Raw genomic sequence first — 14,028 nt, 5'->3', positions numbered from 1 at the left:
TTTTAACCTCCCTCACTTTCATTTAACGTTTGTTTGTTTGTTGTTGTTTTTTTTTTTGTCGTAGTTTGTAGAGCGAAAATCGACTTGGCCTTCTTGATCGACGGATCTGGAAGTATCGAGCATTATGGCCGAGGAAACTTCCGACGTTGTCTGAGCTTCGTCCAAAACATGGTTCGATCCTTCGTTATCTCTCCAAGGCATACACGAGTTTCTGCAACACTATTCTCTTCTTCTGCTCGCCGTATTTTCACCTTCGGACAATACCGAACGAAGAGACAGGTATTGCATGCCATCAGTCGTATCCGCTATCCACGAGGCGGGACCAAGATCGGTCGCGCTCTCAACTACGTTCGAAGGTACGTCTTTGGCGGCAGGAGGGGCAGACGCAGTAGAGTTCTAATCGTTATGACAGACGGCAAATCCTACGACAGAGTACGAGGTCCGGCTACCGTTTTGAAAAGAATGGGAGTCAGCATCTTCTCTATGGGCATTGGCCGACGATACAACTACAAGCAGCTGCTTCACATGGCCTCGAGCCGCAGACAAATTTTTACGGCATCCTTTAGAACCATGAATAGAGTCGTTCGCTCCATCAAACAAAAGGCTTGCAAAGGTACAAATACTACATCGATATTTTAAACTTAAAATCTCGATATTGGTCTCTTTGTTATCGTTTAAAACGACATAGATGGACATATTCTTGTATTTCACATACTTTCTGAGTAGAGAAATACTGAAGCATTTATGCTTTATGTTTTGAAAGAAGTTCTACGTGAATGTATACAGGCAAGTATCTCATTCCATTTGTAATAGTCTTTGTTGTTTGATTTCAGGAGCAAGACCTACACCACATCCAAAGCCTTCCGGTAAGTAACAGAATCAAAGGCGCTTCTTATCCCTATTATAATTTTGTACACGCATTTCGTGCAGAGCATTATATTCAGGCGTTTCTAATTATTTATATGTACACATAGGACGTGCTTTGGCCGTCTATCCGCTTAACACTAACGTTCGTGGACGAGACGTCAGCCTTAGTCGAAACCGCCCTGGAAGACTGGTCAACGTGCGTCCAGCACGAGGTCCTGACGGAACACGTGGTGGTGCTTATAAATTCCTTGGTCGGTCTAACAGTTACATTCAGTTCGCTAACCGAGGCAAGCTTGATGCCAGAAATTCCATCACCTTGTTGGCTTGGATAAAGCACGATGGACGATCTGGACCCATCTTTAACTACAACCCTAGAGGATGGGGAGTGCACTTCTGGATGGTATCTCCAAAGACACTCTTTGCTAGATTTACAAGGCGAAATCGTCGACACCCAGCACCAGTTATATCTCATCGAGTTCAACCAAGGCGTTGGCAATTTGTCGGTGCCACTTACAACAGGAGGACAGGCGTTGCCAAGCTCTTCATCAACAACCGTTTCGTGGCTCAAAGAAGAATCGGTCGATTCCAGATCGCCACTAACTACAACGTACGTATGGGGGCCAAGATTGGTGACAGACGGTACTTCCGTGGCAGCATCTCCTGCATGCAAGTATACGGCAGTTATCTCACAAGGCGACAGATTTTGAGCAAGAGGAGAAGATGCTTCCGTAAAGGTTAGTTATAATCTCGAAAAACATGGCGGCTATTGTGTAACACAGTATTTTTCGACGTCATTTGTGTATATCCTCTTATTTGAAAACAGGGCCTAATGGATAACGTTTTGTTTTTCACTTGCTTTTTTACAGTGGTACAACCGCCTCGTCCGGTACCCGGAGGTCCAGGTATGAATAGTGTTCCTTTACGTTTTGCACTTTTATAGCTAAGAAGTCAACAAAATATCTTTTATCGTGACACTCATAGGACACTCGTATTCCCATGGTCATGGCAAGGTTTTATTTTTAATCTGTCTCACTTTTATTTATTTATTCATTCATTCATTCATTCATTCATTCATTCATTCGTTCGTTCGTTCGTTCCTTCCTTCGTTCCTTCCTTCCTTCGTTCGTTCGTTCGTTTGTTTGTTTGTTTGTTTGTTTGTTTGTTTGTTTATTTATTTATTTATTTATTTATTATTTTGTTGTAGTTTGTAAGGCGAAAATCGACTTGGCTTTCTTGATCGATGGGTCTGGAAGTATCGAGCAATATGGCCGAGGAAACTTCCGACGTTGTCTGAACTTTGTCCAAAACATGGTTCGATCCTTTGTTATATCTCCAAGGCATACGCGAGTTTCTGCAACACTATTCTCTTCTTCTGCTCGCCGCATGTTCACCTTCGGACAATATCGAACGAAGAGACAGGTATTGCGTGCTATCAGTCGTATCCGCTATCCACGAGGTGGGACCAAGATCGGTCGAGCTCTCAACTACGTTCGAAGATACGTCTTTGGTGGCAGGAGGGGCAGACGCAGTAGAGTTCTCATCGTTATGACAGACGGCAAATCTTACGACAGAGTAAGAGGTCCAGCTACTGTTTTGAAAAGAATGGGAGTCAGTATCTTCTCTATGGGCATTGGGCGACGATACAACTACAAGCAGCTGCTTCACATGGCCTCGAGCAAAAGACATATTTTTACTGCATCTTTTAGAACCATGAATAGAGTTGTTCGCTCCATCAAACAAAAGGCTTGCAAAGGTACAAATACTACATCGATATTTTAAACTTAAAATCTCGATATTGGTCTCTTTGTTATCGTTCAAAACAAACAAGATGAACGTATTTTTTTTTCCTTTAAATAGTTTCTGAGTAGAGAAATACCGATGCATTTATGCTTTATGTTTTGAAAGAAGTGCGACGAGAATGTATACAGGCAAGTATCTCATTCAAATCCTAATGGTTGTTATCGTTTAATTTCAGGAGCAAGACCTACAGCAAATCCCAAGCCTTCCGGTAAGTAACAGAATCAAGGGCGCTTCTTATCCCTATTATGATTTTGTAAACGCAATTCGTGCAGAGCATTATATTCAGGCGTTTCTAATTATTTATATGTGTACATAGGACGTGCTTTGGCCGTCTATCCGCTTAACACTAATGTTCGTGGAAGAGACATCAGCCTTAGTCGAAACCGCCCTGGAAGACTAGTCAACGTTCGTCCTGCTCGAGGTCCTGACGGAACACGTGGTGGTGCCTATAAATTCCTTGGTCGGTCTAACAGCTATATTCAGTTCGCTAACCGAGGAAAGCTTGATGCTAGAAATTCCATCACCTTGTTGGCTTGGATAAAGCACGATGGACGATCTGGACCCATCTTTCACTACAATCCTAGAGGGTGGGGAGTGCACTTCTGGATGGTATCTCCAAAAACACTCTTCGCTCGATTTACTAGACGAAATCGTCGACACCCAGCACCAGTAATCTCCCATCGAGTGCAACCCCGACGTTGGCAATTTGTGGGTACCACATACAACAAGAGAACAGGCGTTGCAAAACTCTTTATCAACAACCGCTTCGTGGCTCAAAGAAGAATCGGTCGATTCCAGATCGCCACCAACTACAACGTACGCATGGGAGCCAAGATTGGTGACAGACGGTACTTCCGTGGCAGCATCTCTTGTATGCAGGTGTACGGCAGTTATCTCACAAGGCGAAAGATTTTGAGCAAGAAGAAACGATGCTTCCGTAAAGGTTTGTTTTTATCACGAAAACAATTGTGCTTATTATGCAAAAGAGTCGTTCTAGTAACTCGTCTTTTCTTAAACCAAGTGCAGTGATCGTTATTTTATTGTCTTTTTTTGAATTGCTTTTTTGCAGTGGTGCAACCACCTCGTCCAGTACCCGGAGGTCCAGGTATGAAGGCTTTTGGTTTATATGTTATGCTTTTATAGCCAAGCTTTCAGTTTAATGGCTTTCATTGTAAGGTTTCATGATAGGTTTAATTTTAAACCTCCCTCTCTTTTGTTGATCGCTTTTTTGTTATAGTTTGCAGAGCGAGAATCGACTTGGCTTTCTTGATCGACGGGTCTGGAAGTATCGAGAACTATGGCCGAGGAAACTTCCGACGTTGTCTGAACTTTGTCCAAAACATGGTTCGATCCTTTGTTATCTCTCCAAGGCATACACGAGTTTCTGCAACACTATTCTCTTCTTCTGCTCGCCGTATTTTCACCTTCGGACAATACCGAACGAAGAGACAGGTATTGCATGCCATCAGTCGTATCCGCTATCCACGAGGCGGGACCAAGATCGGTCGCGCTCTCAACTACGTTCGAAGATACGTCTTTGGTGGCAGGAGGGGCAGACGCAGTAGAGTTCTAATCGTTATGACAGACGGCAAATCCTACGACAGAGTACGAGGTCCAGCTACTGTTTTGAAAAGAATGGGAATCAGCATCTTCTCTATGGGCATTGGGCGACGATACAACTACAAGCAGCTGCTTCACATGGCCTCGAGCAAAAGACATATTTTTACTGCATCGTTTAGAACCATGAATAGAGTTGTTCGCTCCATCAAACAAAAGGCTTGCAAAGGTACAAATATTACATCGATATTTTAAACTTAAAATCTCGATATTGGTCTCTTTGTTATCGTTCAAAACGAAAAAGATGAACATATTTGTTTTCCTTTACATAGTTTCTGAGTAGAGAAATACCGAAGCATTTATGCTTTATGTTTTGAAAGAAGTGCTACGTGAATGTATACAGGCAAGTATCTCATTCCATTTGTAATAGTCTTTGTTGTTTGATTTCAGGAGCGAGACCTACACCGAATCCCAAGCGTTCCGGTAAGTTACAGAATCAAAGGCGCTTCTTATCCCTATTATGATTTTGAACACGCAATTCGTGCAGAGCATTATATTCAGGCGTTTCTAATTATTTATATGTACACATAGGACGTGCTTTGGCCGTCTATCCGCTTAACACTAACGTTCGTGGACGAGACGTCAGCCTTAGTCGAAACCGCCCTGGCAGACTAGTCAACGTTCGTCCTGCTCGAGGTCCTGACGGAACACGCGGGGGTGCCTATAAATTCCTTGGTCGTTCTAGCAGCTATATTCAGTTCGCTAACCGAGGAAAGCTTGATGCTAGAAGTTCCATCACCTTGTTGGCTTGGATAAAGCACGATGGACGATCTGGACCCATCTTTAACTACAACCCTAGAGGATGGGGTGTGCACTTCTGGATGGTATCTCCGAAGACACTCTTCGCTCGATTTACAAGGCGAAATCGTCGACACCCAGCACCAGTTATCTCCCATCGCGTGCAACCCCGACGTTGGCAATTTGTTGGTGCCACATACAACAGGAGGACAGGCGTTGCCAAGCTTTTCATCAACAACCGTTTCGTAGCTCAAAGAAGAATCGGTCGATTCCAGATCGCCACTAACTACAACGTTCGTATGGGGGCCAAGATTGGTGACAGACGGTACTTCCGTGGCAGTATCTCCTGCATGCAAGTATACGGCAGTTATCTCACAAGGCGACAGATTATGAGCAAGAAGAGACGATGCTTCCGTAAAGGTTAGTTTTTATCACGAAAACAATTGTGTTTATTATGCAAAAGAGTCGTTCTAGTGACTCGTCTTTTTTTAAACCAAGTGCAGTGATGGTTATTTTATAATCTTTTTATGAATTGCTTTTTTGCAGTGGTGCAACCACCTCGTCCAGTACCCGTAGGTCCAGGTATGAAGGCTTTTGGTTTATGTGTTATGCTTTTATAGCCAAGCTTTCAACATATTGGCTTTCATTGTAAAACTGATAAGACAATCGTATTACCATGGTCATTATAGGTTTAATTTTAAACCTCCCTCACTTTTGTTTATCGTTTTTTGTTGTAGTTTGTAGAGCGAGAATCGACTTGGCTTTCTTGATCGACGGGTCTGGTAGTATCGAGCAATATGGCCGAGGAAACTTCCGACGTTGTCTGAACTTCGTCCAAAACATGGTTCGATCCTTCGTTATATCTCCAAGGCATACACGAGTTTCTGCAACACTATTCTCTTCTTCTGCTCGCCGCATTTTCACCTTCGGACAATATCGAACGAAGAGACAGGTATTGCATGCCATCAGCCGTATCCGCTATCCACGAGGTGGGACCAAGATCGGTCGAGCTCTCAACTACGTTCGAAGGTACGTCTTTGGTGGCAGGAGGGGCAGACGCAGTAGAGTTCTAATCGTTATGACAGACGGCAAATCTTACGACAAAGTAAGAGGTCCAGCTACTGTTTTGAAAAGAATGGGAATCAGCATCTTCTCTATGGGCATTGGGCGACGATACAACTACAAGCAGCTGCTTCACATGGCTTCGAGCCGCAGACATATTTTTACTGCATCTTTTAGAACCATGAATAGAGTTGTTCGCTCCATCAAACAAAAGGCTTGCAAAGGTACAAATATTTCTTTTATATTTTTAACTTATAACCTCGATATTGGTCTATGTTATCGTTGAAAACGCACAAGATGGATATATTCTTGTCCTTCACATAGTGTGTGATTGGAGAAAGGAAGGATGGAGCATTTTATTTTTTATGTAATGAAAGAAGTTCGACGTGAATGTATACAGGCTAGTCTCTCGTTCCAATCGTAATGGCTATTATCGTTTGATTTCAGGAACAAGACCTACACCACATCCCAAGCCTTCCGGTAAGTAATAGAATCAATAAGTTGCAATTTGCTAAGGATGTTTCTTTTCTCCCTTAAGACATTGTACAGTAAATTCGTGCAGAACATGATATTCAGACGTGCTAATTATTTATATGTGCACACAGGACGTGCTCTAGCCGTTTATCCGCTTAACACTAACGTTCGTGGACGAGACATCAGCCTTAGTCGAAACCGCCCTGGAAGACTAGTCAATGTTCGTCCTGCTCGAGGTCCTGACGGAACACGCGGGGGTGCCTATAAATTCCTTGGACGGTCTAACAGCTATATTCAGTTCGCTAACCGAGGCAAGCTTGATGCTAGAAATTCCATCACCTTGTTGGCTTGGATAAAGCACGACGGACGATCTGGACCCATCTTTCACTACAACCCTAGAGGATGGGGAGTGCACTTCTGGATGGTATCTCCGAAGACACTCTTCGCTCGATTTACAAGACGAAATCGTCGACACCCAGCACCAGTTATCTCTCATCGAGTGCAACCCCGACGTTGGCAATTTGTGGGTACCACATACAACAAGAGGACAGGCGTTGCAAAGCTCTTCATCAACAACCGTTTCGTAGCTCAAAGAAGAATCGGTCGATTCCAGATCGCCACCAACTACAATGTACGCATGGGAGCTAAGATTGGTGACAGACGGTACTTCCGTGGCAGTATTTCCTGCATGCAAGTGTTTGGTAGTCCTCTCACAAGGCGACAGATTTTGAGCAAGAAGAAACGATGTTTCCGTAAATGTAAGTCCACTGACAAGTAAATCTAAAATAATATATCCATTCCTTACGATGTAAGAAAAATAACTGATTGAATTTTTTTATTTTTTATTGATTTATTTATTTTTATTTTTTTATTTTTTTTATTTTTTTACATACAGCTTCAAAGCCTTCCAGGCCATCAGGTAAGATATCTTTGAAAATAATTTCAAAAGATCCTTCAATTATAGAGGATTTTCATCCCTTCTTAATGTTGACGTCAAGTGTTTATCGAACAGTTTTTCAAAGACGTTTTATCGCTAATATTTTCAATGGGTTGTTTTGTAGGACGTGCAATGGCTGTTTATCCACTTAACACTAACGTTCGTGGAAGAGACATCAGCCTTAGTCGAAACCATCCAGGAAGACTGGTTAACGTTCGTGCAGCACGAGGTCCTGACGGAACACGTGGTGGTGCCTATCGATTCCTTGGACGGTCTAACAGCTATATTCAGTTCGCTAACCGAGGCAAGCTTGATGCCAGAAATTCCATCACCTTGTTGGCTTGGATAAAGCACGATGGACGATCTGGACCCATCTTTAACTACAACCCTAGAGGATGGGGTGTGCACTTCTGGATGGTATCTCCAAAGACACTCTTCGCTCGATTTACAAGGCGAAATCGTCGACACCCAGCACCAGTTATCTCCCATCGCGTGCAACCCCGACGTTGGCAATTTGTGGGTACCACATACAACAGGAGGACAGGCGTTGCCAAACTTTTCATCAACAACCGTTTCGTAGCGCAAAGAAGAATCGGTCGATTCCAGATCGCCACTAACTACAACGTTCGTATGGGGGCCAAGATTGGTGACAGACGGTACTTCCGTGGCAGTATCTCCTGTATGCAAGTATACGGTAGTTATCTCACAAGGCGAAAGATTTTGAGCAAGAAGAGACGATGCTTCCGTAAAGGTTAGTTTTTATCACGAAAACAATTGTGCTTATTATGCAAAAGAGTCGTTCTAGTAACTCGTCTTTTTTTAAACCAAGTGCAGTGATCGTTATTTTATTGTCTTTTTTTGAATTGCTTTTTTGCAGTGGTGCAACCACCTCGTCCAGTACCCGTAGGTCCAGGTATGGAGGCTTTTGGTTTATATGTTATGCTTTTATAGCCAAGCTTTCAACATATTGGCTTTCATTGTAAAACTGATAAGACAATCGTATTACCATGGTCATTATAGGTTTAATTTTAACCTCCCTCTGTTTCGTTTTTCTTTTTTATTGCCGTTGTAGTTTGCAGAGCGAGAATCGACTTGGCTTTCTTGATCGACGGGTCTGGAAGTATCGAGCAATATGGCCGAGGAAACTTCCGACGTTGTCTGAACTTCGTACAAAACATGGTTCGATCTTTCGTTATCTCTCCAAGGCATACACGAGTTTCTGCAACACTATTCTCTTCTTCTGCTCGCCGTATTTTCACCTTCGGACAATATCGAACGAAGAGACAAGTATTGCATGCCATCAGCCGTATCCGCTATCCACGAGGCGGGACCAAGATCGGTCGAGCTCTCAACTACGTTCGAAGGTACGTCTTTGGTGGCAGGAGGGGCAGACGCAGTAGAGTTCTAATCGTTATGACAGACGGCAAATCCTACGACAGAGTAAGTGGTCCAGCTACTGTTTTGAAAAGAATGGGAATCAGCATCTTCTCTATGGGCATTGGCCGACGATACAACTACAAGCAGCTGCTTCACATGGCCTCGAGCAAAAGACATATTTTTACTGCATCCTTTAGAACCATGAATAGAGTTGTTCGCTCCATCAAACAAAAGGCTTGCAAAGGTACGAATAATTCCTCGAATTGTTAACTGAAAATCTCGTTATTTGTATCTTTCTTATCTTTCAAAACGCACGATATATCCTTGTCCTTCACATAGTGTGTTAGTAGGACAAGATGGGAAGGGGCATTTTATGCTTTATGCGTTGAAAGAGGTGCGACGTGAATGTATACAGGCACGACTTTCGTTCCAATCGTAATGGCCTTTGTCGTTTGATTTCAGGAGCAAGACCTACACCACATCCCAAGCCTTCCGGTAAGTAATAGAATCAATAAGTCGCAATTTGCTAAAGGCGTTTCCTGTGTCCACTATGACATCATGCAGGAAATAAGTGCACAACATGATATTCAGGCGGGCCAGTAGTCTATAACTATAAACTTACATCTGTTATTAGGGTGCCGCCTGATGTGTTGCAAGAGTCAGCTAATTTTAGACTGTAACGCACAACTAATCATATTCCTCGAAATTTTACGCCCTTTGCTGATAGGTCGTTGTTTAATATAGCCCACAAAAGCAACACCACGCTACGCGTCGTGGTTTCCTACGCTCCTCTCGTGTTCTCTCAAAATTCCCCATGTTTTGATCAGAGTATCAAACACGGAAAACTGTTTTTGATCTGTTAAATCTCATTGCCTTGCTATACAGTATTTAATAGATTAGTTTACCAAAACCAGTGACGGCTGCGAAGGAGGTTAATGAACTAAGAGAAGGATTCTCTGGTATTTATGCCTGCCACCATCAAAGGCACCGTTTAAAGCTATTTTTAGAATCACATTTACTATCATTTATTTTTCTGCACATGCACAATGCGCGCGCTCTACCCTGTTTGCTCACGGTGTTTTTGAAAAATACATTAAAGCATGACCAAACAGGGTATAGTGCGCACAGTACACGCGTGCAGAAAACAAATGTTCAATATAAATGATTCTTAAGATAGCACCATTGATTCTAAAGATATCATCAAAGAGTGCTCATAATGGGGCGCAGGGATTCCTTTTCTTAGTTCATTTTTATCTAGTATATATCTTACAATCTTATTCTCCTATTATCCTGCACGAAATCACATCCGATTGAAGGGTCTACCAACTTGCTAGCTCGCCCTTCTCGTGAAGTTGACCATATTTGGCATAACTAAAAATTGCTCACCGCCGAAACACATAGCTCGTTTTATATAACGGAAGATGAACACTTCTAATTATAAACTCCTGGACGTGCTAATTATCTTTATGCGTACACAGGACGTGCTCTGGCCGTCTATCCGCTTAACACTAACGTTCGTGGAAGAGACGTCAGCCTTAGTCGAAACCTCCCTGGAAGACTAGTCAACGTTCGTCCTGCTCGAGGTCCTGACGGAACACGCGGGGGTGCCTATAAATTCCTTGGTCGGTCTAACAGCTATATTCAGTTCGCTAACCGAGGCAAGCTTGATGCTAGAAATTCCATCACCTTGTTGGCTTGGATAAAGCACGACGGACGATCTGGACCCATCTTTCACTACAACCCTAGAGGATGGGGAGTGCACTTCTGGATGGTATCTCCGAAGACACTCTTCGCTCGATTTACAAGACGAAATCGTCGACACCCAGCACCAGTTATCTCTCATCGAGTGCAACCCCGACGTTGGCAATTTGTGGGTACCACATACAACAAGAGGACAGGCGTTGCAAAGCTCTTCATCAACAACCGTTTCGTAGCTCAAAGAAGAATCGGTCGATTCCAGATCGCCACCAACTACAATGTACGCATGGGAGCTAAGATTGGTGACAGACGGTACTTCCGTGGCAGCATCTCTTGTATGCAGGTGTACGGCAGTTATCTCACAAGACGAAAGATTTTGAGCAAGAAGAGACGATGTTTCCGTAAAGGTACTGTTCAATCACAAAAAAAAAAAATGCTGAAAAAGAGTCTTAAGCTGTGACCATTCTATAAAAGAGTATTTTGTTCAGTCATTGTAGTCACTCTTCTTATTTATATTAATTATAATTCTTTTGTTTCTGACTTGCTTTTTTTGCAGTTGTGCAACCGCCTCGTCCAGCTCCAGGAGGTCCAGGTATGAAGACGTCCCCTATATATTGTACTTTTATGGCTAGGCATTCATTAAAATGGCTTTCATTGTAACATAGAGCTGTCGTATTGCGATGGTGATGATAAGATTATTTTTCACGTGTCCCTCTTTTAATTATCGTTTTTGTTTTTCTCTTTTATTGCCGTTGTAGTTTGCCGAGCGAGAATCGACTTGGCTTTCTTGATCGACGGATCTGGAAGTATCGAGCAATATGGCCGAGGAAACTTCCGACGTTGTCTGAACTTCGTCCAAAACATGGTTCGATCATTCGTTGTATCTCCAAGGCATACACGAGTTTCTGCAACACTATTCTCTTCTTCTGCTCGCCGTATTTTCACCTTCGGACAATATCGAACGAAGAGACAGGTATTGCATGCCATCAGTCGTATCCGCTATCCACGAGGCGGGACCAAGATCGGTCGAGCTCTCAACTACGTTCGAAGGTACGTCTTTGGTGGCAGGAGGGGCAGACGCAGTAGAGTTCTCATCGTTATGACAGACGGCAAATCCTACGACAGAGTACGGGGTCCAGCTACTGTTTTGAAAAGAATGGGAATCAGCATCTTCTCTATGGGCATTGGCCGACGATACAACTACAAGCAGCTGCTTCACATGGCCTCGAGCAAAAGACATATTTTTACTGCATCTTTTAGAACCATGAATAGAGTTGTTCGCTCCATCAAACATAAGGCTTGCAAAGGTAGGAATGCTTCATAGATGTTTTAACTTGAAATCTCAGTATTGGTCTCAATGGTATTGTTCAAAACGTACAAGATGGACATATTCTTGTACTTCACATAGTGTGTGAATGGAGAAATGAGGGATGAAGCAGTTTATGCTTGATGCAATTGAAAGAAGTGCGACGTGAGTGTATATAGTTTCGTCTCTCGTTCCAATCCTAATACCGTTATCGTTTGATTTCAGGAGCAAGACCTACACCACATCCAAAGCCTTCCGGTAAGTAATAGAATCAAAAAGTCGCAAGGCGCTAAGGGCGTTTCTTATCCCCCTCATGACATTGTGCAGTAAATTTGTACAGAATATAATATTCAGGAGAGCTAATTATTTTTATGTCTACATAGGACGTGCTTTGGCCGTTTATCCGCTTAACACTAACGTTCGTGGACGAGACGTCAGTCTTAGTCGAAACCGCCCTGGAAGTCTGGTCAACGTGCGTCCAGCACGAGGTCCTGACGGAACACGTGGTGGTGCCTACCGATTCCTTTGTCGGTCTAACAGCTATATTCAGTTCGCTAACCGAGGCAAGCTTGATGCTAGAAATTCAATTACCTTGTTGGCTTGGATAAAGCACGACGGACGATCTGGACCCATCTTTCACTACAATCCTAGAGGGTGGGGAGTGCACTTCTGGATGGTATCTCCAAAAACACTCTTCGCTCGATTTACTAGACGAAATCGTCGACACCCAGCACCAGTAATCTCCCATCGAGTGCAACCCCGACGTTGGCAATTTGTGGGTACCACATACAACAAGAGAACAGGCGTTGCAAAACTCTTTATTAACAACCGTTTCGTAGCTCAAAGAAGAATCGGTCGTTTCCAGATCGCCACCAACTACAACGTACGCATGGGAGCTAAGATTGGTGACAGACGGTACTTCCGTGGCAGCATCTCTTGTATGCAGGTGTACGGCAGTTATCTCACAAGGCGAAAGATTTTGAGCAAGAAGAGACGGTGTTTCCGTAAAGGTACTGTTCAATCACGAAAAAAAAATGCTGAAAAAGAGTCTGAAGCTGTGACTATTCTATAAAAGAGTATTTTGTTCAGTCATTGTAGTCGCTCTTCTTATTTGAAGCCAGGGCAGTGATTGCTAATTCTTTTGTTTCTGACTTGTTCTTTTTTTTTTGCAGTTGTGCAACCGCCTCGTCCAGCACCCGGAGGTCCAGGTATGAAGACGTCCACTATACATTTTACTTTTATAGCTAGGCATATGAAGACGTCCATATATTGTACTTTTATGGCTTGGCTGTCAATAAAATTTCTTTCATTGTAACATAGAGCTGTCGTATTGCGATGGTGATGATAAGATTATTTTTCACGTGTCCCTCTTTCAATTATCGTTTTTGTTTTTCTTTTTTATTGCCGTTGTAGTTTGCAGAGCGAGAATCGACTTGGCTTTCTTGATCGACGGGTCTGGTAGTATCGAGCAATATGGCCGAGGAAACTTCCGACGTTGTCTGAACTTCGTCCAAAACATGGTTCGATCTTTCGATATATCTCCAAGGCATACACGAGTTTCTGCAACACTATTCTCTTCTTCTGCTCGCCGTATTTTCACCTTCGGACAATATCGAACGAAGAGACAGGTATTGCATGCCATCAGCCGTATCCGCTATCCACGAGGCGGGACCAAGATCGGTCGAGCTCTCAACTACGTTCGAAGGTACGTCTTTGGTGGCAGGAGGGGCGGACGCAGTAGAGTTCTCATCGTTATGACAGACGGCAAATCCTACGACAGAGTAAGTGGTCCAGCTACTGTTTTGAAAAGAATGGGAATCAGCATCTTCTCTATGGGCATTGGCCGACGATACAACTACAAGCAGCTGCTTCACATGGCCTCGAGCAAAAGACATATTTTTACTGCATCCTTTAGAACCATGAATAGAGTTGTTCGCTCCATCAAACAAAAGGCTTGCAAAGGTACAAATATTTCATTGATATTTTAAACTTAAAATCTCGATATTGGTCTCGTTGTTATCGTTCAAAACGTACAAGATGGACATATTCTTGTACTTCACATAGTGTGTGAGTTGAGAAAGGAAGGATGAAGCGTTTTATGCTTTATGTGTCGAAAGAAGGGCGACGTGAGTGTATATAGTTTCGTCTCTCG

General features: G+C 43.1%; 1 protein-coding gene across 1 annotated transcript in view; it reads left to right on the top strand.

Moving 5' to 3' along the window:
- Nucleotides 1–14,028, top strand: part of LOC116294019 (uncharacterized) — a 119,569-nt gene that overhangs the window by 92,323 nt on the left and 13,218 nt on the right. The window contains 27 exon segments of the mRNA XM_089032471.1: nucleotides 65–613; nucleotides 834–866; nucleotides 975–1,601; nucleotides 1,734–1,769; nucleotides 2,072–2,620; nucleotides 2,843–2,875; nucleotides 2,984–3,610; nucleotides 3,737–3,772; nucleotides 3,905–4,453; nucleotides 4,675–4,707; nucleotides 4,816–5,442; nucleotides 5,569–5,604; nucleotides 5,760–6,308; nucleotides 6,532–6,564; nucleotides 6,690–7,316; nucleotides 7,454–7,477; nucleotides 7,620–8,246; nucleotides 8,373–8,408; nucleotides 8,568–9,116; nucleotides 9,335–9,367; nucleotides 10,351–10,977; nucleotides 11,127–11,162; nucleotides 11,329–11,877; nucleotides 12,102–12,134; nucleotides 12,260–12,886; nucleotides 13,049–13,084; nucleotides 13,290–13,838. Of these exon segments, the coding sequence (XP_088888597.1) occupies nucleotides 65–613; nucleotides 834–866; nucleotides 975–1,601; nucleotides 1,734–1,769; nucleotides 2,072–2,620; nucleotides 2,843–2,875; nucleotides 2,984–3,610; nucleotides 3,737–3,772; nucleotides 3,905–4,453; nucleotides 4,675–4,707; nucleotides 4,816–5,442; nucleotides 5,569–5,604; nucleotides 5,760–6,308; nucleotides 6,532–6,564; nucleotides 6,690–7,316; nucleotides 7,454–7,477; nucleotides 7,620–8,246; nucleotides 8,373–8,408; nucleotides 8,568–9,116; nucleotides 9,335–9,367; nucleotides 10,351–10,977; nucleotides 11,127–11,162; nucleotides 11,329–11,877; nucleotides 12,102–12,134; nucleotides 12,260–12,886; nucleotides 13,049–13,084; nucleotides 13,290–13,838 (8,670 nt within the window).

This window comes from Actinia tenebrosa, unplaced genomic scaffold (genome assembly GCF_029948245.1).
Source record: "Actinia tenebrosa isolate PJP-AT-01 unplaced genomic scaffold, QUT_ActTen_1.0 PGA_scaffold1__47_contigs__length_23844297, whole genome shotgun sequence".
Classification (NCBI taxonomy): Eukaryota; Metazoa; Cnidaria; class Anthozoa; order Actiniaria; family Actiniidae; genus Actinia; species Actinia tenebrosa.
Note: the sequence above shows the minus strand (reverse complement) of the source record. Positions and strands in the feature narration are given on the sequence as shown.